Source organism: Aquila chrysaetos, chromosome 10 (genome assembly GCF_900496995.4).
Source record: "Aquila chrysaetos chrysaetos chromosome 10, bAquChr1.4, whole genome shotgun sequence".
Taxonomy (NCBI): domain Eukaryota; kingdom Metazoa; phylum Chordata; class Aves; order Accipitriformes; family Accipitridae; genus Aquila; species Aquila chrysaetos.
In genome coordinates, this window is record NC_044013.1 from 5438638 (window position 1) to 5466248 (window position 27611).

General features: G+C 43.0%; 1 protein-coding gene across 5 annotated transcripts in view; it reads left to right on the forward strand.

Moving 5' to 3' along the window:
- Positions 1-27611, forward strand: part of LOC115347551 (multiple epidermal growth factor-like domains protein 6) — a 205572-nt gene that overhangs the window by 134841 nt on the left and 43120 nt on the right. For 3 of the 5 annotated variants that reach the window (XR_003925529.1, XM_030029040.2, XM_030029045.2), the window contains exons 7-17: positions 6004-6129; positions 10350-10472; positions 13139-13261; positions 15853-15990; positions 18092-18214; positions 18794-18916; positions 19893-20051; positions 22614-22745; positions 25029-25157; positions 25520-25648; positions 26491-26625. Coding sequence is in view for 4 of the 5 variants with exons in the window: in XM_030029040.2 (XP_029884900.1) it covers positions 6004-6129; positions 10350-10472; positions 13139-13261; positions 15853-15990; positions 18092-18214; positions 18794-18916; positions 19893-20051; positions 22614-22745; positions 25029-25157; positions 25520-25648; positions 26491-26625 (1440 nt within the window). In the remaining variant the exon portion in view is untranslated. The remainder of the gene's footprint in view (positions 1-6003; positions 6130-10349; positions 10473-13138; positions 13262-15852; positions 15991-18091; positions 18215-18793; positions 18917-19892; positions 20052-22613; positions 22746-25028; positions 25158-25519; positions 25649-26490; positions 26626-27611) is intronic. The other 2 variants (XM_030029043.2, XM_030029044.2) reach the window with 2 other exon arrangements.

Genomic DNA, 27611 nt, shown 5'->3' on the forward strand with positions numbered 1-27611 from the left:
TTCAGAGAGCACATGAAGAGAAGAAGCCCTACCCTTCATCTCTACTCTTCAGCCTTTGCTGTGTGTTGAATTTTTTAGGTAAAACGGTAATGCAGAATTGTCTGCTTGGGTCTGTTTTACATTTTAGTTATTAGGCACAGTGAGAAGTATGGATGGGGTGGGCTGAAAACTCTCCTCCAAGGCATATTACATGAATGTTTAGTTTGTGCTAATCATTTTAGCTCACGCAGGAGGTGCCAATGCATGTGAAGCTGAGAGTTTTGAGCACTTTTCCTGAGATTCTGCTCATGGTGTGGGCTGATAATTAGGGTGCTATAGATTTGCAAAAGCTCCTTGTTCCCACAGCAGTCCTATGCCCTTTCATCCATTCCTTTATCTACATCGGTCTTTAAAAGGTTGCACCACTCCTGTGCATCAGGGATACATCTTCATCCGCTGCAGTCCTGTTTGTAACACCTCCGTTACAAATGATACCAAATTTCTCTTGCTCAGCCAGCAAAACCCATGCTGTACTCCTCCGTGGCACACCCAAGCAAAAGATAACACATGAAAGCCAACAACAAAGGAAGCTGCATATCAAACTGATTGCCTTTTTTTAAATTAGTAATAAAGCTCCCATATTGAAGATCTTCAATTCATGAATGCTTGCTTGTAGATGTGTTCCCCTTTCTGCTGACATTAAATATAGAGCATGGGCTGGCTGCAGGTCTCATCTCGGCAACTGCTCTGCTAATCTGAACGATGCTCTTAGTTGTACTGACAGACATCTACCGTTGGTCAGAGGAATCCCATTCCAAGGAACAGGCATTAGTAAACAGTAGGAAAAGGGTGGATATGATCCTAAAGGCTATACCCTGTTTTTTAGATTCGGGTGAAAAGCCACTAATTTACAGCATGGAGTTACCCTATGTATACTCATGTAAAGGAGAGCCCCGTGGAGCTCGGCAGTTCAGCCCGTGACACAATGCCCATTTGTGTGCTTGTGGAGAGGATTAGCAGCAGTTCTGCCATTAAAAATAAACCCTGTGTTTCTTAAGTTGGACTCTGAGCCCTGAAACAAGTCATGCAGAGTTAATTCTCCGTGTTGCTAATAATAATAATAATAAAAAAAAAATATACTGTCCTTGTGTTGCATTTAAATCGGTACAAAAGTCAAGTTGTTGAATTCTGCAAAAAGAATTTAAATGTTCTGTCATTTGGGAAGAAGAAAAGGATGTCATTTGTTTAAATTTAAGCCTGATTTTAGGTAATATGAGAAGAACAGTCAAGTATGGTCAGACCACATCTGCAGAGTAAGTTCACTCGCAGTTTGGTCATTGTCTCAGTTCTTGCACAAAGTCCCTTGGTTGTGCTTAACATCAGCCAAATATGTCATCAGTTATTTCTGGTATTATCACAGCAATAAATTTACTGATGCAACTGGAACACAAGATGTACCAGTGCTCAAGCTGCGGGAATAATGTTTTTTATTTAAAGAACATACCCTTTTAGGTTTGTTGGGTTTACCACATACAGAGACTTTCAGTGTTTTGGTAATTAACTGCAATTAAAAGTACAGTGAAGTCCCAATCTTTTCTTGATTATCTTAGTTACAGAAGGAATGGGTAAGGAAACACTAGCGTGATAGAAAAAATTAATGTAAAAGCAGAGTGGTTCATAGTTAACTAGAAACACTAGTGTTTTTCTGTGAATTAAAAGAGAGAAATTAATCTCTCTGATCAGATCTGACTAAGGAAGACCCAGAAGTGAAAAATGTGATGTCTGAGTTACGTTACTTTCTCTGAATAGTCTCATTTTAAGCTGTGGTGGAGAGGGAATTTAATACAAAAAAGGACTAAAGTGGCTTTGGGGACAAGAACGAGATAACTGAATGATAAATGCAAAAAGTAGGTATTATGGTAATTAAATGAATTTACCTATGTAATATGTAAAACCTTTGGTGGACATAGAATAGTAAAGTTTTCTCATGGCACAAATAATCAAGAAGCTCAGTCTGGAGTCGTCCTAGCTATGAACGTTATCAGAAAGCAAGTTTTCATTTCACAAATGTAAGTATTCACAAGAAGTTATTAAAAATACTTAATACAATGTTCAGTTCTGTTTGCAGTATCTCAGAAATTATCGAGGAGAAACAGAAATAAATCCTAAGATGAGAGACAGGAGGAAGTTTCAGAGAGAACTGCTATCATGATAATGGATATACACAATACTGAGCAGAGGATATTGAGTTCTGTTTCAGCTGTTTGGGCAAGACACCAAAATAAATGGATATAATAAGCTTTCATGCATTGGAGCACAAGACAGTTACTAATCGATGAGGACAGAGAGAAGCATTTCCTATAAACCAGTAATCCACAAGTGCCTAGCATTGGGATTTGGGCACTAACTGCTTACGCTGACCGTTGAGGATGGAGAGTTTGCCTGTTCTGCTGCATCGGTTTATACAGTCAGTTTTGAGCACTCATCCAATCAAGAAGTAAACCCAATAATGCACCTCTCTTTTGACCTAGTGCAGCTAAGCAGCAGATGTAGCATTTCAAATAGGCCTTGCATTAGCAATAATATTTCTTTTGTGGGTACGTTAGAGGATGCAACAATCTCTCCCACATACTACAAATAAAAGGGATTACGTTCTGGAAATGAGGTGTTTATGGAAGGTGATTATCTCGGCTGCAGAAATAAGAAACAAGCATCCCTTTAGACAGGCTTTATCAGATTAACCCAGCCCAGGTTTTTGTTATGTTCATTCTTTCCACGTTGTCTTTTTCTTTTTGGCAACCCTATGTTTCTGAGAGCCAAAGTGCCAAAATCACTTGAGGGGAAGCAGATTTTGCAGCCTAGATGGCTTGGAAGTCTCCCATACATAAGGAAGTGGATCTATCTTCTTATAAGATATTCAGCCTACATCTGAAGAGTCAAAAACCGGGGATAAGCTACTTTCTCGTGCGATTGCATGGAATATTACCGAATGTCTGTCACAAGGTCTTTCCAGCGAGTCCGGTCCTCCTACCACATCATCACAGTGTGTTTGGGATCCTGACTAACTGCTGGTGGTCCATCCCGCCACTGCTAGTATAAGCCCCAAAATAGCATGGTTTGAAGAAATCTGTTTGTTGTTTGTCGTTCCTCCTGCTCTCATTAGAAACTTCTCGTACTCAAAGGCAAACAACTTCTAAAATGGCTTGCTTTCTTCAGTGATAACTAGTGTGTGAAAGTAAAATACTTTCTTCTTGAATCTTTTGATGATCCCCGATACTTTCTGCTGTGCCAGAATCTCATCTTTTTCAATGGTCCTTTTCTTTCTTAGCTTTTTGGTCCCACAAATTTTGCTTAATATTGAATTCATCTTTAGATATATGTGCCAGACTAAACATTCACTACAAGTTAGGTAATTAGAGTAACCAAAGGTAACACTGTCCAATTTTGTTTTGTTTTGTTTTTAAAGCCTTGATTGTGTCAATATAATGAATTTAACTTCGTTAGAGTTTAACCAACCGATGTCTGGAAAGCAGAAACTCAGGCAGAGAATATGTTTATTGTAGTATCAGGCTGTGTTTTTGGATTGATGCAAATTCATTGTCTTCACTGGAATTTATTCTTGTTTGAACTCCTAGAAGTGAAAGCAGAGCACAGTCTTTAGACCCCGATTCATCTCTGGTGCCAGCTGTTATCTTTGAAGTCTGCCTTATGTAGAAAAGCTGTTGAGATGCGGGTTTTTATGGAGACTTTCACACACTAAGGCTCTTAATAGAGGAAGTAACAAAGAAAATATCTCTACAAATCTATAATCTGTTTTTCCACATAAGTAAAAGCACAGTATGTCTGACTTTACATTTCTCGTCATTGATAAGGTGATGGAAAACATAGGTTTGAAGAGACTGCATGTTCTAACCCCGTGGTTGCTACGTACACATCTAACTATGGCTTCATACTCAGGTTTTTTGGTACAAATATGACCATTATTATAAAAAAATAATGGCTTGAGAAATGTATATTTCTCAACCACCGGCAGATCCTTGTCTTTCCCTCATGTTGCCTTCCACCACCGTCCCCCTTCCTGCGCTGCTGCCTCCCTCCCTCGGCATCGCCAGGCGTTACCCCCAGCCGCTCGGGCAAAGAGCCAGGGCCGGTCCCATACCGCTGTGCCTGTCAGGACTCTGCAGCGAGGCTGGTTTTCTACCAAACTTTTCAAGAGTAAAATCTTTGAAAGCGGAAGGCGTGCCATATTTCTGCCTGAACCCCATGCGCGTGCTCAGACCTCCAGCCGTAAGCCCCTTTACAAGAGGTGCAGTTGGACTCGTGACGTGCCAAGTCTCCCTTTTTCTGATCAAACATGCGTTGCCGGCACCTGGCAGCACGAGCCCGATTCATCCTGTTCCTTGCCCAGCAGCTCTTCTGGCATTCGGTCTGACACCTCCTCTCACGTAGCCTGCACGATGCCTCAGCAGCAGGCGTGACAGAGCTGGCCGTGGCTGCTCAGGAGTAATCCCTCGCTCCCCGGCCGCCGGCAGAGCCCCACCGGTGCAAGCTCTCGACACGGGAGTTCACGCCTGTCCCCTTCTGGCTTCGAAACGTCCAAAATTCTCGGTACGGCAGGTTGCTTCTTATCTCCCCTTACATCCAAATTGGCTTATGCCCAGCAAAGGAGGGAGAAAATGGCACTTTTAAAAATCGAGATGTATATTCTGTCGCTTGGAGCCGATCTAAGGCGTTTTTCATCTTCTGAAATATTTTCATCTTATTTGAATATTCTTGCTGAAAAACAGGTCTTTGGATACAAATGTGCAGCAAGCAGGGAATCTTTGAGTGTATTGGGTCTGCCGCCTCCCGTGTAGATATCGAGCTGCTTTCAAGTTACCTCGCTAACTGGGCGGGAGGTTTGCAGACAGAGGTGGAGATCAGAAGCCAGGGTCGGGTCCAGTGTGCAGCGAGGTGTCTCCTGGCTACTGCTGTGTATACATCCATGATAATGTAAAAAGTGGCTTTTCTTTTTGTCTTTTCAACACATATTTGACTGCACAAACTAAGTATGTGCGAATTGGTAGCGTAGGGTGAAGTGCATCCTACAGCAGCTTTTGTGGCTAATGTTTTCTTAATGTCTATTACAGATAAATGAATTAATATGAATATTCCTAAAATAAATGTCAAAGCTTGTTGCTGACTTCGCTGGGTCCAGAGTTTCGTGCCTTCTATGAAGGACCAAATAGTCTTCCCAGCTACTCATGGAGAACATAATACATCCCTGCTGTTAAAATATATATAGATGCAGTCATGCACACGCTCACACTTACATACGTACAGCACAATAACAGGTTCAAATGCTCTATCTTATTTTTATATGCAGTGTGTGAATAGCTGTGGGTGTGTGTTAACGTATTTTGGCAGGAGGAGAAATGTTTCTCCAGAGGCCAGGGATTTATGTTGAACAAAAAAGAATATTAATTTGTCTGGGTAAAAGAAGAAACATCTTTAGAGATGTACTAAAGAGCCTCTTGTTCCTTGTGGTTTACTTTGTAAGTCTGTCCTGCGGAGCTTGTGACTCCTGTCGTTTGCAGCTTCCTTTGCATGAGGCTGAGGAAATCAGCCTGAAAGACAAATATTTTTTTTTTTTTTTTTAATCAATGATAGCAGGGACAGAAAAAAAAAAACCAGTGGGTAAGTGCCAGTAGGGCCGCTCTTTTTTTTCCCCTCCTTACCTCAGTGGATTCTTGAGTGCTTTGCTGCTGTCAGATCAAAGGGTGGCTGTACTTCAGTCAGCATTGCAGCTCTTAGATCTCACCTGCCTCTCGCTGGAATCACGGGCTTTCGCCGACGTGGGACGCTGTGTCAAACAAGCACCATGAATACAGGGGGGAGTAATCACGCAGGGAATGGGGACAGGTGCATTTATGAAAGCTGTTTGGCAAGGTTTGAGGTTTTTTTACTGTCATTTATGTATTTAAAATAGGAAATTAGCTTCTTGGGTTGTTGACGTGCATTCCTTCAATGCTTTCTTGGCTCCAGCCATCAATTCCTGCAGCGTTAACAGGGGGGGCTGCGAGCAGGAATGCGTTCAGCTCGGTGAAGACCGCTACAAGTGCCAGTGCCAGCCGGGCTACCAGCTGAAGAGGGATGCCAAATCCTGTGAAGGTAAGTCCTGAGCTACCTGCCGGGAGACACGCATTAAAGGCAATTTAAAAGCCCCCAGGATAGTGCTTCGGGTCCCTGTATTCATTCATGTTTCACCCTGCTTGCCAAAGCAGCTTTAGGAATCGCTTATTAACAGGATGAAAATGACACGTGTTTGAGGTGTGAAGTTCACGTTGGTTCACAACTTCGAACAAGATTTTGGCCTCATAGACCTCTGGCTGTTTGCTGCACACTGATGATGGTAGAGGTTAGGAACTTAATCGTGGTTTAATGCTAACATTTTTGTTACTCATCAAGTTGTATATAGACTTGGCCTGTATACCATGCTTTATTCTACATGAAGCCTTTTCTTTAGCTGCTTTTGGCTTATGTTGCTCCTAATCGCAGTCTGATTCATTCATCCTCCTCTTCAGGTTCCTAAGCAAACACTTTCACAAGCAGAACAGGAACTCTACCTTTGGGTTTGATTGTTGGTTTTTTTTCTCGTATATCTTAGCATATTCATCAGTTTTTAAGGCACCCCCCCTCTTCCCCAACACAAGCGCACACACATGGTACCCTTGAATATGCCAGAGACAGATAGGGCCAAATTTATGGATTTATTGCGCTAAAATTCCTGTCACAAAACCGTTTCCATATGGCTCCTCTTCTGCTCGGAGATTTTATATGCTGTGTATAAAGTGTAAGTAAATCCTGCTGTTCAGCTCGCTTCCAACTCATGCTGTGCGCAACAAGCGCTTGGCCTTCGGTTTTGGCCTCCCCGAGTCCTGCCCTCGGCAGAGACTGCACACACACTGCGCTTCAGCGAGCACCCGCAGCCAGCTCGCCTCTCCTCCGTCTCTCACGGGGTGGCCGCGTTTTGTCCCCGAGATTGTCAGAAAGAGCCAGAAAGGGAGAGCCTTAGTGGGGATGGGCCATCGGAGGCCTTCCTCCCCTCTTCTCCAGCCTGTTTCCAAACCTCTCGTGGCTCTTCCGCTGCCTCTGGCACTCGAGATGTCCTTGGCCAAGCCAGCTGGGCGTGCGGAGCCCTGCATAAAACTTTTTGGTGGTTTTTTACGGTGGTGTGGTGAGACAGGTTGGATCGGCAGGGTCTGACTGTGGCAATGTCCGAGCGGGTGGGAGTTGTCCCTTGGGCGGTCATGGAGCAGTTCAAACCTCCACGTGCCACTTCGTGCTCTATCTCAGCCACCAACCACTGGTTCAGCTCAGCAGCAAAACGAGCAGCCTCGGTCCCCTAATTGGTGAGGTTTTGCCACTGCACAGGCAGCTGTGGCCGTTTGCTCCCTCGCATTGTGGGGCTGATGAGGGTCAGCCACCCACCGAAGGCAGCAGTTCATCACCAGCTGGTAATTACTGAACAGTGGAGAAGGGGCAAGGTCAGCTTTGTCTGCGGGTCAGACCTTATCTGGAGTTTGCTTGTATGTCTGGTTACCTCTGTTTAGGGTAGTGTAAATCAAAATATAATAGCGCAACCCCTGCAGGAGGACAGCTGTGGTCAGAGGAAGGAGAATCTGTCTCACAAGGGGAGCTCAGCCAGCAAAATGAAGACTGAGTAGGATGTTTTTCTCCCATAAATACCTTGGTGAATAAACACCTGGGAGAGAAAAGTGCTAGTTAAGCTGATGGACAAGATTTTTACAGGAACAAATGAGCATAAAGTGGTCATGAATACATTTGGGTTGGCAATTAGAGATATTTTACATAGAAAAGGTGGGAGGAGGTGAACCTGGCTGCTTTTAATTTCCAACCAGAAAGGATGGTTGCTGTAGTGCTAGTTTGGATGGAGAAACGACAGTGTCACGAGGGTATTTACTACAGCAGGCGTAGCTGGGCTGCAGGTGTGGAGTCATCCTCGCTGACTCCTTGGGAGCTAATGCTGCACCCTGTAGCCCTGAAAGGCCGTACTGAAACGCCCAAGGTGGTGCAGCCTTCAGCATGGAGGCAAACCGACGGGATGGAGAGGTGTAGCACCAGACAAAGTGGTGGAATAGCTGTTCTGGGGGTGAGACATGTATGGATGTGGTCAGCAGTGGCTGTGATACTTGTGTAAGAGGATGGGCTATACAGGATGTGTGCTGGAGTAAATTCTTCATTGGGTTACCCAGGGTCGGCAAGAACAAATATCAAGCCACTTTGAGTTTCCTTTCTAGAAGTCAATGCTATTTCCACCCTTAGCCTTCCCTGCCATGAGAAGGAAATTTTACTCTTTACTACTTCGTATTTTCTCCAGTGTAAAGTCCTGATTGCCATGAGCAAGAAAATTAACTCGATAAAGCCCTATTCTCTTTCTTTAGGTGCTCTGGAGGTTGTGGCAGATAGGACTGGAGACCCTGTTCTTTACAACCTTGCAGTGAAGGTCTGGAAGGTCCACAGCACATGCAGAGCCCGTACTCACTCACACTACTGTGCTGTAATCATTCTTAAATTAAAGCTTTAGATGCTTGGAAAACCTTTATAATGTGCAGGTTTAACGGATGCTGTTTGATAGTAATTTCATTTAATTTAAACAAATAGAAAAAGAAGCTGCAAATAACTAAATATTTCATATCGGCAAGGAGCGAGTTCTTGCTTGAAGCTAAATCCTTTGTAGACTGCAAATTGTCGAACTGCAGAGCCAAGTTGTCAGCCTTGAAAGTAGCATGAAGTGCTGCTGTCCTTTGGAAACCTATTTGCAACCTATCGTGTTGAAAGTCCAACAGAAAATTTCAGTTCTACATCCTTAACAGTGATTTTTTTTTTTTTTTTTTTTTTTTTTAAATACTGTCAAGTCAAACTCTCAGGCTGCTGACTTGAACGCTTATGTTCCTAAGATGGCAGGAGGTGAAACGAGGGAATTTGAAGGTGTTCTGGGGCAACATCCCCTTTTGCCAAATAGCGGCACAAAATGCCACTGGCTACATAGAAAAGTGAAAATTAGAGAAAGTGGAAAAACCCACCCCATATTTACATGTATCTATATAAAATAGAGGTCTTTCTCTCCTATTCCCTTCTCCTGCATAGCTATACATATGTATGTGGTTAGCAACTGGAAGAGCAAAGCAGCAAGGTCTAGAGAGAAGCACCTTCAACCCTTCCCCAGGGTTACTGAAACCCTGACTCCACTGCCAGTGCTGTTGAACTGATGTTGACTTTCTTCCTGGTGCCCTGATAGAAGTTGCCTTGTACAGATCTTGAGATGGTCAGTGAAGGAGATGTCGGGCTGGAGGCGAGTGAGGAACACTGGTCAAATGTCTCAAATTGGACAGTAATTAGTAACATGCTAACACTGAATTAGAGCTTGAATTATAAGGAAATAGGCTTAACTTTTAAAAAGCTTTATTTGAAACTAAGCAGAACTTCAGAGGACACATTTTCGAAGGTGTCTTCCAAATTTGCCTATGTAATGTTATTCACCAGCGTGTTAGTGTAACTAGTACTCCAAACTGAAACCTCAACCTTGGGCAGAATACCAGATACTGGTATGAAAACTCTGGCTCTTAACTCAAATCAGACCTGTCCCAAACAGTCCCGGTAGGTCTCTTTTTGCGTGTGCAAAGTTTTTATTTGGGCAAATACATCAGTACACTTCCAGCAGGTATGTATTCCTGAAATAAACCCATAAAACACAGTGAAATCTTTGAGGTGGAGACTTCTGCAGACACTTTATAAATAGTGTTTCTAAGTACTTGCCACTTAGCTTATCCTTGAAATAGTATGTTATTGTTCAAGAAAAGAAAAAACTCTTGATGTACAACATGAACAGCGTATGTTTTTAGACTGAAGGAGGCCTTTTGGGGGTCTTCAGCATTTATTTCCTCTAGAGACTTTTAAATACATATTGTTCTGTGACGAACTCCACCGTTGTATATGTTTATGGGTTCACACATATTGGAGTGCTAATTGCTATTGTTTAGCGTGACTCTTGAAATCTGCTCAGTTACAGCAAAATAAGAATAAAATGTGCTTTTCCTGTCCTACTTCCAAGGTGTAACACGAGCCCAGTTTCCTGCTGTTTAAAGCGTCGTTGCTGCTCTATGAAAAATGCTGTCCAGCAACAGGGAAAATAGCGTACAGAAAAACAATGGCTTTACTATACACCAATTTCTGTCAAATATTTTTTTTTCAATGTAATCTCTTACAGCTACAGTAATCTTCGTTGTTAGTTGTAACGATGGCAGGTAAGACCATTTTCAGACAAAAACGTGACCTTTAAGTTGACAGTGTGCTCTAATTGGTTTCAGTGATAGACCCCTGCACAAGTGGGAATGGAGGATGCTCACAAATCTGTCAGAATGAGAGAGGAATTGCAAAATGCGAGTGTCATCCAGGGCATTATCTTTCTGCAGACAAAAAGTCCTGTTTAGGTAAGAAGCTATGGACTATTTATTGGGAAGAAAGATATTAAGCAGCACTCTGGCTTACTGAGCTTTGTATGGAAAGGAAAACGTTATACAGATATATGTATACATTTTGGAACAGTGTTTCTCTCTGTGATATTTATGTTAGCCAATAGTCTTGAAGGACCATTTTAGTAATGAAAATTGCTCTGTGATCTCTTAAATCATGCTTTCTAGCAACTGGTTTTGTAGACTCCATAGTGTTATTCTTGTAGGGTCCCTTTAAAATAATGCCCCAGATACAGCTCCTGGAAAATTGGTTCAAGTAACACTCTGAACCAGGTCACTGAAAACCTATTTAGAATTCAAAGGGCTTTTTAGCTGGAGAACTGTTTCCATATTAATAGAGAAACTACTGTGAAGGAAGAAATCATGAAGTGTTAGATTTCCAAAGAGAGGAGCTTAAAAAGTTGAATTCCAAAGTCCTGTATTTAGTCTGGGATTTTCAAAAGGTTCTAAAGTGTTTCTGACCAGAAATGTGGGGGAATTAGAGATCAAAATACCTGCTTTTCTCTTTCAATATGATGCTTGGAAGCTAGATAGTTTATCAGTTCTGTGAAGTAAAAAGCACTTGTGGACTCTATGGGGCACAGATTTTTAACAGCCTTGTCAGGATGCAGGTACGTATTCAGACACTAATTTTAAACTCCTCCTTTTGAAAACTTGGCCAAAATTTTGCCAATATTTAAATTGTTGTCTTATGTATAGAGGGTGCTGGGTGCTTTGCAAAATACTTACTTCTTACCCTGACTATTTTGCTCAGTTGCCTGTAAGCCCTTCTGTGAGTAGCATTGCACACCTCAGTGATTCCCCTCTCTTACTGGGATTACTCATCAGTAAGGTTACTGAAAAAGCAAAGTATTTTCAAGTAACGTAGACACTTCACTGATGATTAATGGATGGAAACAGCAGTGGGTTTAATACTAGGGCCAGCATGTTACTTGTTTTATCTTGGATACACGTTGACAGTTCTGTTAATTTATGTATAAACTAAAGCACTAGGTAACTTGCAATGTTATATACTAGAACAAATTCTCTTCCTGACCTCATGGCAACAGTCTTTTGAATCATTAAGCATCATGTCTTACCATGGATGTACAATTATTGTTTTTTCTCCTAGAAAATATTCAACGTCTTTTGCAAAATTCAAACTGGTATTTGGAAACCGAACTAGAAGGAGACACAGGGCAACTAAACTGTCGTACTTCAGCTACTAGGTGTATTTACAAGATACGGAGAAACATGTGCAGGATGGTGGCTGGGGTTCAGTTTTCCAACTTTTTATTTTTCTCTTTGAAAAAGCAGAAAAAGAGAAAAGAACATTTACAGCATTTGCCAACATGCTCTACTTGCAAAGTGACAATTAATTACAGAAAAAGGAGAAATAACCCATTTTATTCTAAACAGCAGCTACTCACATTGCTGCTTCAGAGAAGCTGTCATTTATCCTGAAATTTTCATGAGTCGGTGTGTGGTGTTTGCACTGCCTGGGGCCTCTTTTTGCAAGTAGGCTGATTGCATTCATAAAGCTACTTGTCTTCAAGTACAAGGGGCCATGAGTACGGCACTGGTTACAGCACAAATGGAGGAAAAAACCTGTTAGAAAGTGGTTTGCCATGGTAAAAGGTGAGGAGCTGCACACCGGACTGTTCTCCTGTGTGTGAGAGACTGACCCAGGATCGTTGCAATGAATAATCTCTTTTGCAAGCAAAACATTAGAACGAGAAAAGGAGCAGGAGGTCGTTAGGGGTTTGTCAGGTGTAAGATAATGCCAGTCTTTGCAAGGAGGCTGGTGTTTTCTGCAGCCATACTCCACAGCAGCAGTATTTAGTGTAAGCTTTTGTTGGTCTTTCTTTTTTTTTTCTCCCAATTGTTATTCCTTAAAAATGTTTTCATGCTTTTCCACTAAGTTTTTAGGAAGATGGATGCCTTTGGTGACATTAAACTCCAAAATACAGACTAGCGAGTGTAAAGCTGAGGAACAGACTGCTTGACAGAGGACTGGGTGAAGAACAGTCTCCCCACTTACAGCTCTTCACCTTTTTTCTTTTCCTACAGGTGGGGTGAAACTCCTCTGATTAGAGTAGGTGCCTGCTGGACTTCTGTAGAAGTAGGTGCAGGATTCAGGGATGTGACAGAGAAGATCTGTCTCCGTCGTACCTGCTGAGACCCAGCCAGCATTTAATCCAAATCATTTGACATTCAGAAAATAATCAGCTATTTCCTGCTCCATTAAATTAAATATAATGGCACTGAGGACCTAGTGATAATTTTAGGGTACTGGGAGATAGGACTTTTTTCTGAGTTCTTCATGTGGCTTCTTTTGCCATTGCTCTTGTTACAGGAATAATAAACAAACTACTTTGGCTGATGCTGTAAATATAATGTTTGGTATTGTAAATATTCACGTTGAGAGGTTCAAGGTCAACAGTGTTTAGAAAGAAAAGACTATTTGGGAGAATAATGCTGTGGGTTCAGCATTCCTGGATTCATCAGATGCTGTAATTTGTACACTAACATCAGGATGCTCTTTCCAGTGGACATTTGGAAATGCAGCCATGTGCATGTAGAGCAGTATTATTTTTTATTTTAATATCCAAATGAATGTCTCTGCCTTTCTCTCTGCTTCATAGACATTGATGAGTGTGCAGAAGGGAGAGCCAGGTGTGCTCATCGTTGTGTGAACACTCTGGGATCCTTCACCTGTGTCTGTAATCCCGGCTTCGAGCTGGGGGCTGATGGAAAGCAGTGCTACCGTAAGTGACGCTTTTACAGCTATGCATTTCAGGCTATCTTATCTGCAAACTGCTATGCTTCATTTTTAATTCAGTTGGATTAGCACTCCCAGCAAAATAAATGTATGCAAAAGCTCAAGCTTAATACTATTTTCTTCATCTTCTGCTGCTGCTGGTTTTGCAGGTTGATACATTCCTAAGCCTGTGTTCACAGACCTTAATTACTGCATTTCAAAGAGCAAATAGCCCTGTTGGTTTATCTTCAGAGTCTGGCAAATTCTATCGCAGAGTGACCAAAATATTGCTATTCTATGAAATGTATTCATTCCTGCTCTCCTCCTCCCAGTTTTTTTTATATGCTGGATCTGATGCAAAAGAAAACCAATGTGATGTTCTGCTCTTGTCTTTATCTGTCTAGGTTTATTTATGTTTCTCCTGACATTATTGATACTGTTAAGTAGATGCTCTAAAAAAAAAAAAAAAAAAAAAAAGGGAAAAAAGCGAGATTGGGGATGACAAAAATATTTGAACAACTAAAATTTCCCAAACTAAACTGATGCTGAGCCCTGTTGTCTTCCCTCACATACTTACTTCTTGCCAGTGGGGTTTCTTAATCAATGCTACTTTTCTTGAGAAGGGGGCTGACTCCCAGCACTGTTAGTTGGTAGGTGATCCCTGGGCTGTCCTTGAGGGCAAATTTAGATTAATAAAGGAGGTGATGTGGAAGAGTTGGTGTTATTATGGACCTAACATAAGCTTACTGGAATGCAGACAAAAGCATGACCTGTTTCAGCAAAGAGGTGGGCAAAGATCATTCAATCTAATAATACTGTGCAAGAACTTTCAGCAGAATTTCCTTAGGAAAATACGCTGCATGCCAGAGAATGAATGCTTTCTTTAAGAATGTCTGTGTAAGAAATACTTAATAAGGATGAAAATCAGTTTCCAAGCATTAACATACATTAAAAACAAAACCCAATCATGTGCAAGTCATTCTGGAGAATTATTTCATAGGTGATGGGGAATTGTGAGTAGTGCAATGGTGGAGGAAATGCAATTAATATGTAGTTACAAAATGATCTGTTATGGGGATAAAAAAAAAGTTGTTTAGACCACTTAGGTTTTATTGTGATTTTCTGATAGTATTTTTTCTCGATGTGCAGCAAATCTCAGGGGACATTGATTCTCTGTGCCTTATGTACAATATTAGAGAGCAAACAATAAAAATAAAAACATTCTGCATATATTTATGATCAGGATTATGCCAGTGTTTGAGCAATTTACAATCTTTGTTTATTCTTTCATTTCCCCAGTGGCACGGGGAAGAACTGTTATTCCAGTTTTATTGATGAAGAACTGAGACAAAGTAAATTATGAAGATAGTGTATAAAGTCAGATACTGCATTTGATCACTGAGTTTCCTAAATAGCAGCTCAACACACTGGACAGGAGACTAGGTTTCTTCTCCCTGGTGCAAATAATCAGACTATGCATGAGATGTAGCCCTTGATATATGTTCTCCTAATTTATAGCCTTTTCCAGCTAGACTTGAGTTTCTTGTCGGCAGGGGGCACAAAAAGGGATCAGAGCCACGATGCAGATGTGTCTGTGAGCCACGGCAGTGGGGAAAAGCCATCCTTCTGTACCAGATCTGATGGCTGCCGCTCTGAGCTGGGGTGTTTCTGGAAGTGCCATGGCTCCTTTAGGGAGGGTGTTTCTCAGTTCTCCTACACAGTATGGGAAATTAATTCCTCTCTAAATAGCTCTGTAACAAGACAATCCGACAAATTCTTCAAGAGAAACTTTATAACCGACCTTATACGTTCTTTTCATCCCAAAGAAATCGTTTAATGAAGTACCTTGGTGGGAATGAGATGGACAGATGTTCCCTTTCCTCTACACGGGTTTCTGCTGGACCTAGCCAAAATGTTGTGAGGGCTGTCCAGCGCAACCGAGTGCAGGAGGATGGGGTGGTCTGTCAGGGCAAAGGGGGCTGGCGACAGCATCGTACCACCACTCTGTCTTAATTGTAGGGGGACAAAGTCACAGCAGAGGAGCTGCCATGTGTCCCCTTGAAGGGACATCCAAGGGACGTCAGAACCTGTGGATTGTTTTGTTTTGTGATTAGGTGTCAGGCTAAGGTGTGAGGCATTTGTGTTTGGTGGATGTTTCAGAATCCAACTCTTTCCCGTTCACATACAAAACTAAAAGCTGCTTTTTGGAAAGCATAAGCAGCCTGGGTTGAGATGGACCACCCACGTTCCTCAGATGGTTCCTTTCCTCCTGTGGGGCAAGGGCAGAACTCGCCATTGCGTTCAAACAAAGCATAAATCTCAGGAAACCTGTGAATGTTCCCGTAGCAGGCAGATTGCTGAAACAGTGAGCCGGCTTCACGTCACTGAAGTCAAGAGCATCCACTGTTATGACACAAGGAGACAAATACCCAGAGTTCAGTGACTCCAAAACGTGCTCTTCTGGGGGGGGTGTGGGAGCTGAGTTTATATTTCCTGCTACAGTCGGCTTAGGGATGCTCTTTTACAGAAGGCTTATTCTCCAGTGACTCTCCCCCTGTGCTTGCTTTTTAACATCCTTTCGATTTATTTCTCTGCAAGGCATTGAAATGGAAATTGTCGATAGCTGCCAGGACAACAACGGTGGCTGCTCTCACCACTGCGAGCACACGACTGCGGGGCCGCGCTGCTCCTGCGACGACGGCTATCGCCTCGATTTCGATGGCAAAATGTGCGCAGGTAATTCGTGGCGAATGCCTCGTCTCTGTGGGAGGAAGGAGGAGGTGTGCTGGGTCTCTCTGCGAGAGGAGCCTGCAGGAGAGCTGTCGCTCAAGTAAACACTTTCCCATCCCCTTCCCTTCTTCTACAAGTTTTAATTAATAGTATCCTCTGGCGCTTCCTCAGCTGCTGCTCCAGCTTGCCTTGCTCTACGTGTTTGCTGGGCTTATTAATTAACGAGGGGAAGGAGTTCTGCCTCCCAAATGGAAGATGACACTTTGGTGCGTCACCAGTTGCCGTGGCCGTATCTCACTGTGTCCAGCCCAAACATCACTTCCCTGACCTTTTTTTCCTTCCCTTCCTCAGCCAGCAGCTGGGAAGAGGGTCGGCTCTGCCTGGGAGCGGTAGCACTGCTGTTCTCAAGTGCTTCGTGCGCAAACTCCACTTTGTGTTATGGAAGTTGCTGTACTTCCATCAGATTTGCTCAGAGATGAGATTGCACTTCTAGCTGTGAGAAGTCTCACTTAGGAAGTGAAAGCAATAGACTTAGATTTGTTTTTATTTCGAGAAAAGAGCTTAAAAATTCCTTCATGTTTTAAACGATTTTACAATGTGGGGTTTTTTTGTTGTTTTTTTTTTGTTGTTTACAGCTTTTGCTATGCAAACTGTATCTCATTCTGGTTTAGGCTTGCTGTCACTATGCCATTAAAATTTTAAAGAATAGCCAAGAAGAGGCGGGGGTGGGAAAAAGAGCGGGCATCATAAAGCGGTATAGTAAGTTGTGAGGAGAGGTAGAGAGCAGGAGCTCTGGTGAATGTGAGAGGCATTACAGACAAGAAGAGTCTTGCAACAAAAAAAGCCAAGCGCAGGAGAGAGGAAGGAGCAGGGGAGGAGGGAAGCAGCACCGAGGTCTGCAAGGGCAGTTGGTGCTGGAGCTTAAAAAACGAAAGAAAAGAAAGTGAGGGAGGCAGATCTGGACCCAGAGCCTCGCAGGGGTGGGATGGGTTACGCACTCTTGTTTGTGTATGGATGAGAGGAGGCAGAGCAGCCTCCTGCCCGTGCCCCGGCTCAGTGAGCTGCTGATGGAAATTTCAGAGGGAAGCAGTTACTCTGGACACAGCGAGGGAAGCGAGAGCACAGGGGAAGGCTTTGGCAAGGCTGAGGACATGAAAAGCTGCTCTTAACAGCAAAAAATCTCCTTTTTGTTGGATGCACATTTTGCATTCCTACACAGACAAGGGGCTGTTTCTAGACCCCAGAGCAAGGCATCGTCTGACGTACTGCAGAGGAGCTCGGCTTGTGACATTTCTGGAAAACACTCCGTGTTCACATAACCTACATTAATCATTTTCATGCTGACCTCCTCACCTCGATTGATTAATTACATTTTCTTTCTCCTCTTTCTCCTGTCGGTGTTTCCTAATAATGTTGGTGCTTCTTCCAAGGTTAATTGAGACACTGACCTTTCCCATCTGCGGCTGCTCATCTGGGTAACGTTCAAAAGCGTTTTGCAGACTCAGCATTGACAAGGTGGCCCTTGAATGGCCACCGACCCGCTCAGCAGGCTGCAGGGGCTGAGATCAGCTGAGAGCCTGCAGTGAAAAGATAACAGCTCGATTCTCATATCTAATCACCTGAACAGTGGTGTCGACGATACCAATTTGTGGATGGATGCAGGGCAGGATAAGGCAATGGGCAATTAGTTATTAAAAATTGCACCTAGCAGGTTGCTGGTGTCCGGCCAATGCATTGCAGGATCAGAGCATTGTTTCACTGTTAGTTTGCATTGAATAAGGTTGAACGTAAAACAGTTAAATGTAAGGTACTGTTAAATAGATGGGGTTTGTGGGCTGGTGAAACCTAGTTGTTGTCTGTTTTGTAAATTGCCTTGCGACAGCTAAGACTTGCAGAAAAGATGCCTCTCCCTGGACATGGAGGGTATTGGGTGCTGTGGGAGAAGGTAGAAGACAGCTGCTGTCGGGATTCAGACAGCTTTTTACGTAGGGGAAGAGAGAGGAGACAGAGAAAGGCACGTGCTGAAAAGCGCAGTAGCTCCCGAGCAAAACTGCGGCAGCAGCTCAGACCGTGTCCAAGGGCTGAACGAGCTGCCCCTTCCTTGCAGAGCTGGACGAGTGCGAGACCGGAGAGTCCTGCTGCTCCCAATTCTGCATCAATTATGCGGGTGGCTACGAGTGTGCCTGCAAAGCGGGGTTCCAGCTGAACGCCGACGGCTGCGCCTGCGACGGTGAGTCCTTTGATACCGGTGGCTCAGTCTAACTAAGCACAGCAGCGGGAGGAAGAAATGCTGTCAGAGCTCATCCCAGGGCTTTGCGGGCATTTCCCTAATAAGAGAATCGGTGACCGTATGCCTGCTTTGCCGATAAGGTTTACAAATGCATAATTTCCACTTTGTAAGACTGGAATACAGTAATAACCCGGCATCCAGCACGGAGAAGTGGGGCTGTGGTAGATGAGCCAGCAGAGAGGAACTTTTCCTCCTCTCTCCCTGGACATTGTATATTGATGTGTGTTAAAGACTACTTCTACAAAAGGAGAGCCCTCAAAATAACCAAAGGATCAACTGAGCTTAACAGCTTAAAGCAGCTGTTTTCACTTGAGACAAAAAAGGTGAAATAATCTATTCCATGTTGCCCTGAAATGTTTTAACATCTCCAATACTAGTGAGAAACGGAGAGCCCCAAAGTACTAAGAAAATCAGGTCTTGTTATGTGCAGAATAATTTTTCAGATGCAGCCAGGCACAGAGTGCGCTCTCCAAGCAGAGGGACTTGCACCTAATCAGCATTTATATCTGCCTTTTCTAGATGTGGATGAATGTCGTCTTGATAATGGCAACTGCGACCATTTCTGCGTTAATTCTCTGGGGTCGTACGAATGTGCATGTAAGGAGGGTTACAGGCTTGGTGTTAACAGGCGGTCCTGCATCGGTAAGTTATTTTTATATCGTGCAGGCCGTTAAGTATCTCCCACTGATTTAAAATGTGAATTTGGAACTGGGATTTCCATGGATCCTGGGATTTTGGAAGCCCAACTTCAGCCATCTCTGAACGTGGCCAGGGTAGAGCTACGTGCAACATGTGGATCCCGAGTTCATCCTCAAGTAATGGGTTTTGCCAAAGATTAATGGGAGATGAACGCTTAAATCCCCCGGATAGGTTTGAAAATGTAAAGCTTGTGTTTTAGAAATAAATACTATTCTTGACAGTTTTCTTGCACTATTTGATGAAGTTTAACATCCTGTGGAAAAAAGGTAGCCAGATTCTGCTTTGATGAACCACTAAAGTTTTGGGGTTTTTATTTTTCCACTAAAGTCAGTGGTGTGATTCTGGATTTCTGCCAGTGTAACCAGTACAGAGCTTAGCCTAGCAACTTAGTTTTATAACCAAGTTTAGCACCTGCTAAACCTTGGGCAGACTTTGGTATTTTAACCAACTCCAAAAAGAAAGCCAACTGATTTCCCATCATTTTAAGGCTCAGATTTTAGTTTTTCTGAAAATAAATTGGACAGCCAGCCTCACTCTATATTTGTCATTTCCAAAATGAGCTAGAGTAATGACCTTCATTAGCTAAACATAATCTCAAACTTCAAGCGAGGAAAATGAAACTCCCCATTAATTTTTTTTTTTTTTTTGACTCTCCAGGACCAGAGTTTATTTCCAGAAGAAAGGAAAGGGAAAGATACATTCCCCCCCCCCCCCCCTTTTCTCTTTTTTGGATAGCAGAAACTCTGTTTATAAATACAGATGAGAAAATGAATCAGCTGTGACTGCTGTGCAGACTGCACAGGGGTGTAGCTGGAAAATCTACTAGCATAATTAAAAAAAAAAGAAGAGGTAAATGAGAGAAAAGTGTCATGGAGGAAGACTCAGGGCCAGGCTGTGATGGCACGTGTGTGTGTGTCAGCCCTAGGTGGGGAGGAGGTGGATGCGGAGGAGGCAGCGGGGTTCGCCGGGGCTCCGGGGCTGCAGTTCAGAGGTCCCCCCCAGCTCCTTCGCTACGCGCTCGGTGCCGTCTACGAGGACGAAGACCCCCGAGGAGAGCTCACCCTGGTGCAGAGGGTCGGTGAGTGAACAAGCGTCGCTTTTAGCCCTCGCAGCAAACTGGGGGAGTAGTCTTGGAAAGAAGATTTGGGGTGAGAGTGGTGCTGGGCTGGCCAGGCTTAAGCAGAGGAGCGGTGAGCGTTAATCCTGCTTTCTGCCACGCCGGTGGGGAGGAGGCATCGCCACATGTCCCATCCCAAATGGGATACGTTTGGGGAACAGGGAGGCTCCCCAGTCGCAGCTGCTGCTGCCTGGATGTGGCGGGGAGGGATGCGGAGGGAGGCATGGGAAAAGGGAGCAGCACAGCAAGCAGGGGATGGGAGACTTCTTGGAAAAACAGAGTGTCCGCACAAAGCCCTGGAGGCAACAGAGAGAGATCCTCTTCACCCTGGGGGCAAGAGGATTGCGTGGGTTACTGCAATGCGCAAAACCCACTGGAACCTTTCTACTGGGAGCAAGCCCTTGAGAAATGCTCCCTTTCTCCTTTGAGCTAGGAAGGGGGCTTGTGGGGGCACGTGTACCTGTTTACAAGCCATTTTATAATAATTGGAGGGGTTTTGCTGAAGATATTTGCATTCTTGTTTGTGGAAAAAACAACCCTCTGGAGATTGGGGTCCCTTTTGATGCTTTGAGCGTGTTCTCCGGGAAAAGCATGGACCCATCCGTGTAGAGCTCAGCTTGGCCAAAGGCTCGGCACAACTGGGGGCAAACAGAGCGCATGAGCACACACGGTCACAGGAGTGGGTGCAAAGCAGCTTTGCCCCCCACCTGGATTTTGCATGACTTCAGTCTTTCCACCTGCAGGTGGAAACATCACCACTGAAAGAGTTTTATGATTTGAAACCCTGTGCTTTCTTTTTGATGAGCGCAGTATTTGCTGGTGGGTCACCAGGGAGGAATGAGATTTCTTATTTTTGTTACGTATGTCCTGTGCTTTTTATATGAGCTCTAATTACTCATCCGTGGACTGTGCCCTACAGGCAAAAATCAGAAACTGGTCCTGGCTTTAATAAAAAATTAACTTATTTTTATGAACAAAACTGTTAAGACCTCCCAAATCACATAGCATCCAGCCGGACTCAACGACACTGATAACCAATTGGGAAACTGATAAATGAGATAACCACAGGCAAAATTATCAGGCCTGGAAACCACAATCAAATATTTATTGACCAGTTTTTACATGTTTTATTTATGTTTAGCCACATAAATTTGGGTATTATCAGTCATAGCTGAGCGTCTGCACTTTTTCTAAAGCGGAGGCTTTGTAGCATGAGGGTTTGTAGGAAAAGGTGGTGGAGGAATGAAACTTGTAATGGTTTAGTAAGTTCTTTTACCTCGCAAATGTTGATTTATTCCTCATAGTTTCAGACATATTTTTCTGCAGCTATCTATATTACAAAAATACAGCTTTAAACAATAAGCTGGTGCAAGTAATTAACTATTTTCTGTAGATTGAATGACTTTTTAATGTAGAAGCATGACGTTTTTAATGGTTGTCTGTATTCTTCTCCTGAAGTATGAATTTGTAACCTGTTCCAAGTGGGAGCACTGGGATTCTGAATGTCCCTGAAAGCTTGGGCATTTGTTCAGCTTCAGAAAAAGGAACAGTCGGGTGCTGAGACCTAGAGGAAATCTGGCCTCACATAGAAAATTGCTGGTGAAAAGCAACCAGCCTGCTGACTTACTGTTAGCTGAAATAATCTGCCAGCTCGCTTTCAGGTGTTGTTCAAAATCCCCTTCCAAAAAGCCTCCAGCCACAGCCATAAAGCCTCGAAGGCAATAAACTCACCATGTGGATAGGATCCTAATGTCACTGAGGTATTCTAGCAGAGAGTAACATTTATTTTCTATGCTTTTCTCAATAGACCCAACAAAGAGAGAACATGAGAGTGCTCGTGTCTGCGGGTGCAAGGGAGAAAAGGAGGGTGGGGAAGGTGAGGGAGGAATGCATTTTCATACAAGGTTTCCCATATAAACTAACCCTTTTTTTCATATCCATGAAGAAAAAAAAGGAAGTGATAAATGCGTGATTATGCTTTGTTTTCCTAGGACACCATTCAGACTATGCTGTTGAAAATATCACTGAACTATGCTTAAATAGCACCGCATCCACCTACTGCAATAGAATAACAAAAAGAATAGCCTAGCAAGGAGAAAAGGAGATTCTCTCCCAAGAAATACTTTTAATTATATACAATATTATCAAGCATTAGGTGCAAATTCACTTTTTCTGAAGGCAAAATATTTGCTTTTAAAAAGTGGTTTTAAGTGCTCTTTGATGTGGAATTACAGCATTTAAGGGAGTAAATTCCAGCTAAAGTCCCAGCTTTCCTTTTATTTAGACTCTAAAATTTGAAGAGGAAAACTTGGGAATCTCCATTTGGGACTGTCTTTTGCGATGAATCAGTGGTATTCGCAACGCTACCAACATTAACACTAACGACGTGAATACTTTTCTTTCAGACTGTCAATGTTGTGTAGGTTCCTTTTTGCGCTTGTGCATCTGGAACGATAGGTAAGAGCTTGTGGAAGTATTTTGTCTGGATGCTCACTAAACCTTCTGTATATTTTTTCATTTCAGTTTGCCTTGATAACACTTTTGGCAATGACTGTAGCTTGAGCTGTGAGGATTGTCTGAACGGAGGCAGATGTAACAGTGAACACAGTGGCTGTGTTTGCTCACCTGGGTGGACCGGCATTATCTGTAATGAAAGTGAGTACAGTGTATTTGAAAGGTGGGACTTTGTCCTACTGCTGTGACACTGCAGATAGGTAGGAAATAGGAATAACCTGTTGTACTTTTAATCTGTAAAGCTCTCTAAGGAGCACAGCTGCCTCACAGGCCGATCAAAATTTTATTGCAATGTGGCACATTAAATAGAAATGGTAAGGGATGCTTACCTCAAACAGCGAGATCCCTGCCCTCCAGTGCGGTACAGTACGGTACCCCTTCCTAAGTATTTGTGTCGGTATTCATTCCTATTCACTCTGCTGCTGAAAAGTGCCAAGGTTTGGCTGCCGTGCTTTGCTGCACAACTTGTCTCGCTGACTTTCAGAAATCTGTCCTGGCAGGTGGTGTGACAGTCTGGGTGGACATGTATACTAAACTTGACTTTTTTCCATTATAGCATCCCAAGACATTGCTTTTTTTTTTTTCTTTTTTTGCCTTGTGTTGGCAAACTTAGGCCTGGTTTTTTCCCTTATCATTCTTTTTATTATCAGCATCATTTTCTTGGGATGGTTAATTTTTAATATTGGAAATTGTATTTTTCAGAATTCTCTTACCAAGTCAGCCAGTGCCCTTTGCAATAGCTTTTTACTCTCCTTATTCCTGCTTCCTGGCAGAAGATATTTCTGATTCAGAAGTATGTGTCAAAACCAAGTGGAAAGATAAAGCGGCGATTTCTGGATGTACCATGCGCTGTTCTTCACCTGCAGTTTGGCAAAACTTGTCTGCTGCTTGTCTGAGACTTCACACAGCAGGTCTCCTGCAAGTTTGAGATGGATCCCTCTGTTTCATGGTGTATGGCATGATGGCCCATCATACTCAGAAAGTCTGCGCTGTCCCTGAAGAGACAAAGGGACGATGAAGAATTATTACTTAGCGTTGGTAGACAGCAATTTTCAGATTAAACACCATCGAAATTGTTTTGGAGGCATCATCGCAAGGACAGAACTATAGAAAAAACAGCAAATGATTGAAATCAACAGTCTTCCTGTAGTTATTTTGGGCGACTGATCGTGGGTTTGGTTTGTAAATGCTAGGGACAGCTGTGAGAATAAGAATGAGGAGGATTGAAATGATAATTTCTAGTCTACCTAAGACAGTTCAAGCTATCCAGTTAGGATATTCTTAGTTCTATTCAAGGTGCTCTAGTGGTTCAGGATAGATTATAAAAATTTCAAGACAGGATACAAATTCTTTAGTTCACTTAAGAAATAATAATAATAATATTTTTGCTCTATATTTACAGTACATATCCATGCATGTAATCTGGTAGAATTTGCCTCTGGAATTTAAAGAACTTTAATGGGATTGCATTATTGAGCCAGACCTGCAGTCCAATGAAGTAGGCATTGAGAGTGATAAATACAATATATAATCTGTGTGAATTAGCCATATGTGATTGCTTTCACTCTTTTCTCTCGCTTTCTTAATATACTGCATAGTGCATGGGTTTAGGGTAAGCTAAGCAGTTGAGAAAACTGGAACAAAATTTCTGTAATAATGACAGAATCACGGAATGGTGTGGGTTGGAAGGGACCTTTAAAGATCGTCTAGAACAACCCCCCTGCCATGGGCAGGGACATCTTTCACAATAATGCACCAAAGATGCCGAATGGAAATTGATGTGAAATGTCAAGTTTCTTAATGTACATTGATAAAATGTCAGTTAAGTCAGATGACTCCAGCAATTGTATTTACTCAGCTAGCTCAGGCTGCAAACAGTGGAGCAAGGCTTCATTTCACAATTTGTTTTGTGCTGGAGCGATGAGGGCTTTAGGAAAGAATCCCATGCTATTGTGGATGCATTTCTACCATGATCATCTGGGGAATTTAAGAGGCTATGTTAGAAAAACACAATGTTATTTTTGTAATAGTATTTGGGAGGAAGAAGAAAAAGATGTTTAAAATAATTATCTCCAAGTATTCAAAACTGTGCTCTGATTTTTAAGCTTTGCACTTTATAGGCAATGTTTTTTGAGCCTCATGCATTGTGTGGAGGGGAGCCTGTGCAGAGGAGAATTTGGATACATCTCATAGTACTTCACATAAGTAAGCTTGTTTAATTCAGGTGCCCTTTTCAAATTATCTAGTAAATACTAGATGGATGTGTATTACCTTATATAAAAAGAATATGACTTTGTTTAGAGCCCACTTGACTAAAGGGACTTTTTCCTTGCTCAGTTTGGATGACTGGAGTCTTATTTCTCTTCGTTTCTAGCGGAGGGAAAGGATTTCTTGGCCCATTCATCTTCCCTGCTCTCTCCGCAGCTTGCTCCCCCGGGACGTACGGCAGAGGCTGCGCCAGCGTTTGCAAGTGCCAGAACGGAGGCTCCTGCGACCCCGTCACGGGGCAGTGCCGCTGCCCGCCCGGCGTGCACGGCAAGCTCTGTGAAGATGGTACGGCTCCCCTTGTCTTGCCGGCTGTAGTGTGTGCCTGAAACCTCACCGCTTCTTTCGCCTCGCTTCTGTCTAGATGTAATTGTGCGTGGTAAATCTTAGGGGTCTGAACGAGAACGGTCTCCGTTGTGCGAGACGTGCTGTAACACTGCAGCTTGCCTTGCAGTGACTTTTGTTTAAATAATAAGCAAGACAGAGGGTGAGAAAAAGCAAGCGCCTTGTACGGATGGGCGGCGCAGAGCCCCAGGTCAGCGACAAGTCAGCGCGGTCTTTTCTGTAACGTCAGCTAAAAGAGAGCTGATTCGGTGTTCGTGTTTTAACACTTAACGGCTGATGCCTTGCTGTGTTTGTGCACTCAAAAGGTTGCCCAAAAGGCCTCTTTGGGAAGAACTGTAACAAACCGTGCAACTGTGCCAACAACGGCTATTGCCACAGACTCTATGGAGCCTGCCTGTGTGACCCCGGGCTCTACGGGCGCTTCTGCCATCTTAGTAAGTCCCCACCATTTTTCAGATCTGTTTGTTTAACACATGCACGACGTAACGGTCTTAAAGATTCCACATCGTGTAGAAAACAAGCAAGGCTTTGGGTTCTGCCACGAGCCAGGAGTAGCGGGAGAACATGACTTTTGATGCGTGTCGGGAAGCCCCAGAAACTTCAGTAATCTTTTCCTCTAGCAAATAATCATTGCCATTAGGACTGAGATTTACTGATGCACAAAGGTGAGGACTATAGGTCGGGTTGGGATAGGCAGGTTAACATTAGGGTTGTTGGTGTGGTTAAAGGCTGGTTGGAGCTAGTTAGTGGCTGCCGATACGGTTGGAATGGGACCTGAGGACAGGGCTGGCTGGGGCAGGACAAGGGCAAAATGTTAAATGGGAATAAAAAATATCAAAACAAAACTGTTGCAAAAGAGATGGTCAAGTTTCTTTGCACTTACAGGTTTTGTTCATAAAATCTGTGCAAGACTGAAAAATAGTAGTGTGGGGGTTTTTTATTTTATTTTATTTTTTTTTGTGAAAGCTTTTGTCTTGGAGTGTATCCAAATATTTTTTCATTCAGAAACTTAACTAAGTTTGCTTCAAAACATTTCTGGTTCTTGCATTCACCACACATTGCTTGAAACGAAATGAATTACTTAATGTAGGAATCATGTAAACTATATTTTACACACCCACACGTTAATAGGCACTGTCATAGGAATGTGGATGTATTTGCTGAAAATAAAATGAATGTTTTGCTTTTTGCAGCAGTTGCATTCTGCAGCAGTGTGCAATTTCAAATAACTCATGCATAATTACAGAGCTAATGATTCCTTTTCATCTGGCTGCAGCTTGTCCCAGGTGGGCCTTCGGAGCTGGCTGCTCGGAGGAGTGTCAGTGCGTGAAAGAGCACACGCTGGAATGCAACGCAAGGAACGGGACTTGCACCTGCAAGCCTGGTTATCACGGCAAAAAGTGTCAGAAAGGTATAATAGAAAGCCAGACTCCCTGTGTCTGCTTATTCCTTTGTCCTAGCATTATTTCTCATTCTTCCTTCCATCTGCTTTGTTCGGCTGCTGCTGCTACTAATATATTCATATTCTACTAATTATTTTGTCTGTGGGTTTTCATACAGCAAATGCCATGGAGTGCCTGCTATCACAGGGCTTACAGGGACATCAAGGGGAATACAGCTTAAGAATGCAGCAGTTTTAGCCTGATCAAATGACAACAGAAATCTAGAAACCAAATTCTAATGCAACCCTAAATAATAAAGATTGTGGGAGTTTTCACTTCTCGTCTTTCCTTTTTCCGCACAGACAGTAAATAAGTGGCAAAAACTCTGTTTTACAGCAGCAGGGTTATTTGTAAACGGTTTCAGTAACGCTACTTTTCCTTCAGATTTGCAGGTCTTTGAATTCAATTTATTCTTTGTAGTTTTTGGGGGTAGTTCAAAGAGAATTGTATTCCACATTCATGTTTGCATGTCTCAATCGTCCTCTCCAGACAGTAATGGAGTAACGCAATAAAGATTCTTCCTTCAGATTCCTCTCTGGGCAGGCAGGAACGTGTTGAATTTATGACAGTAGTTCTGGGGGGGGTTGGTGGAGAATAATAGTGACAATGTTTAATATCTTTAGCGTCTTGGTGATGTGCTCAGTTCTGGGGGAGAGCATCCTTCGCCCAGCACTGGCTTTGCACCAAGGCAGAGAGCAGCAGAAGGTACAGACAGATAAGAAGAGTAATTCTGTGATGGCTGTAATTGAATATATCCTTAAGTATTCTGCCACTCTGTTTCTGGGTTGTATTTAAGCAGTAACCTCTTTGAAATGTCCGTGCAAGTGTTTAATAAGTATTTACACTTCGTTATCAGCACCTCTAAAATGTACATTATAATAAATTTTCTGCAAGTTTCTGCCAAATTATTTTCTGACTTTTGTTCAGTTTCCTTAACTCTTCCTTTTTCTTATAC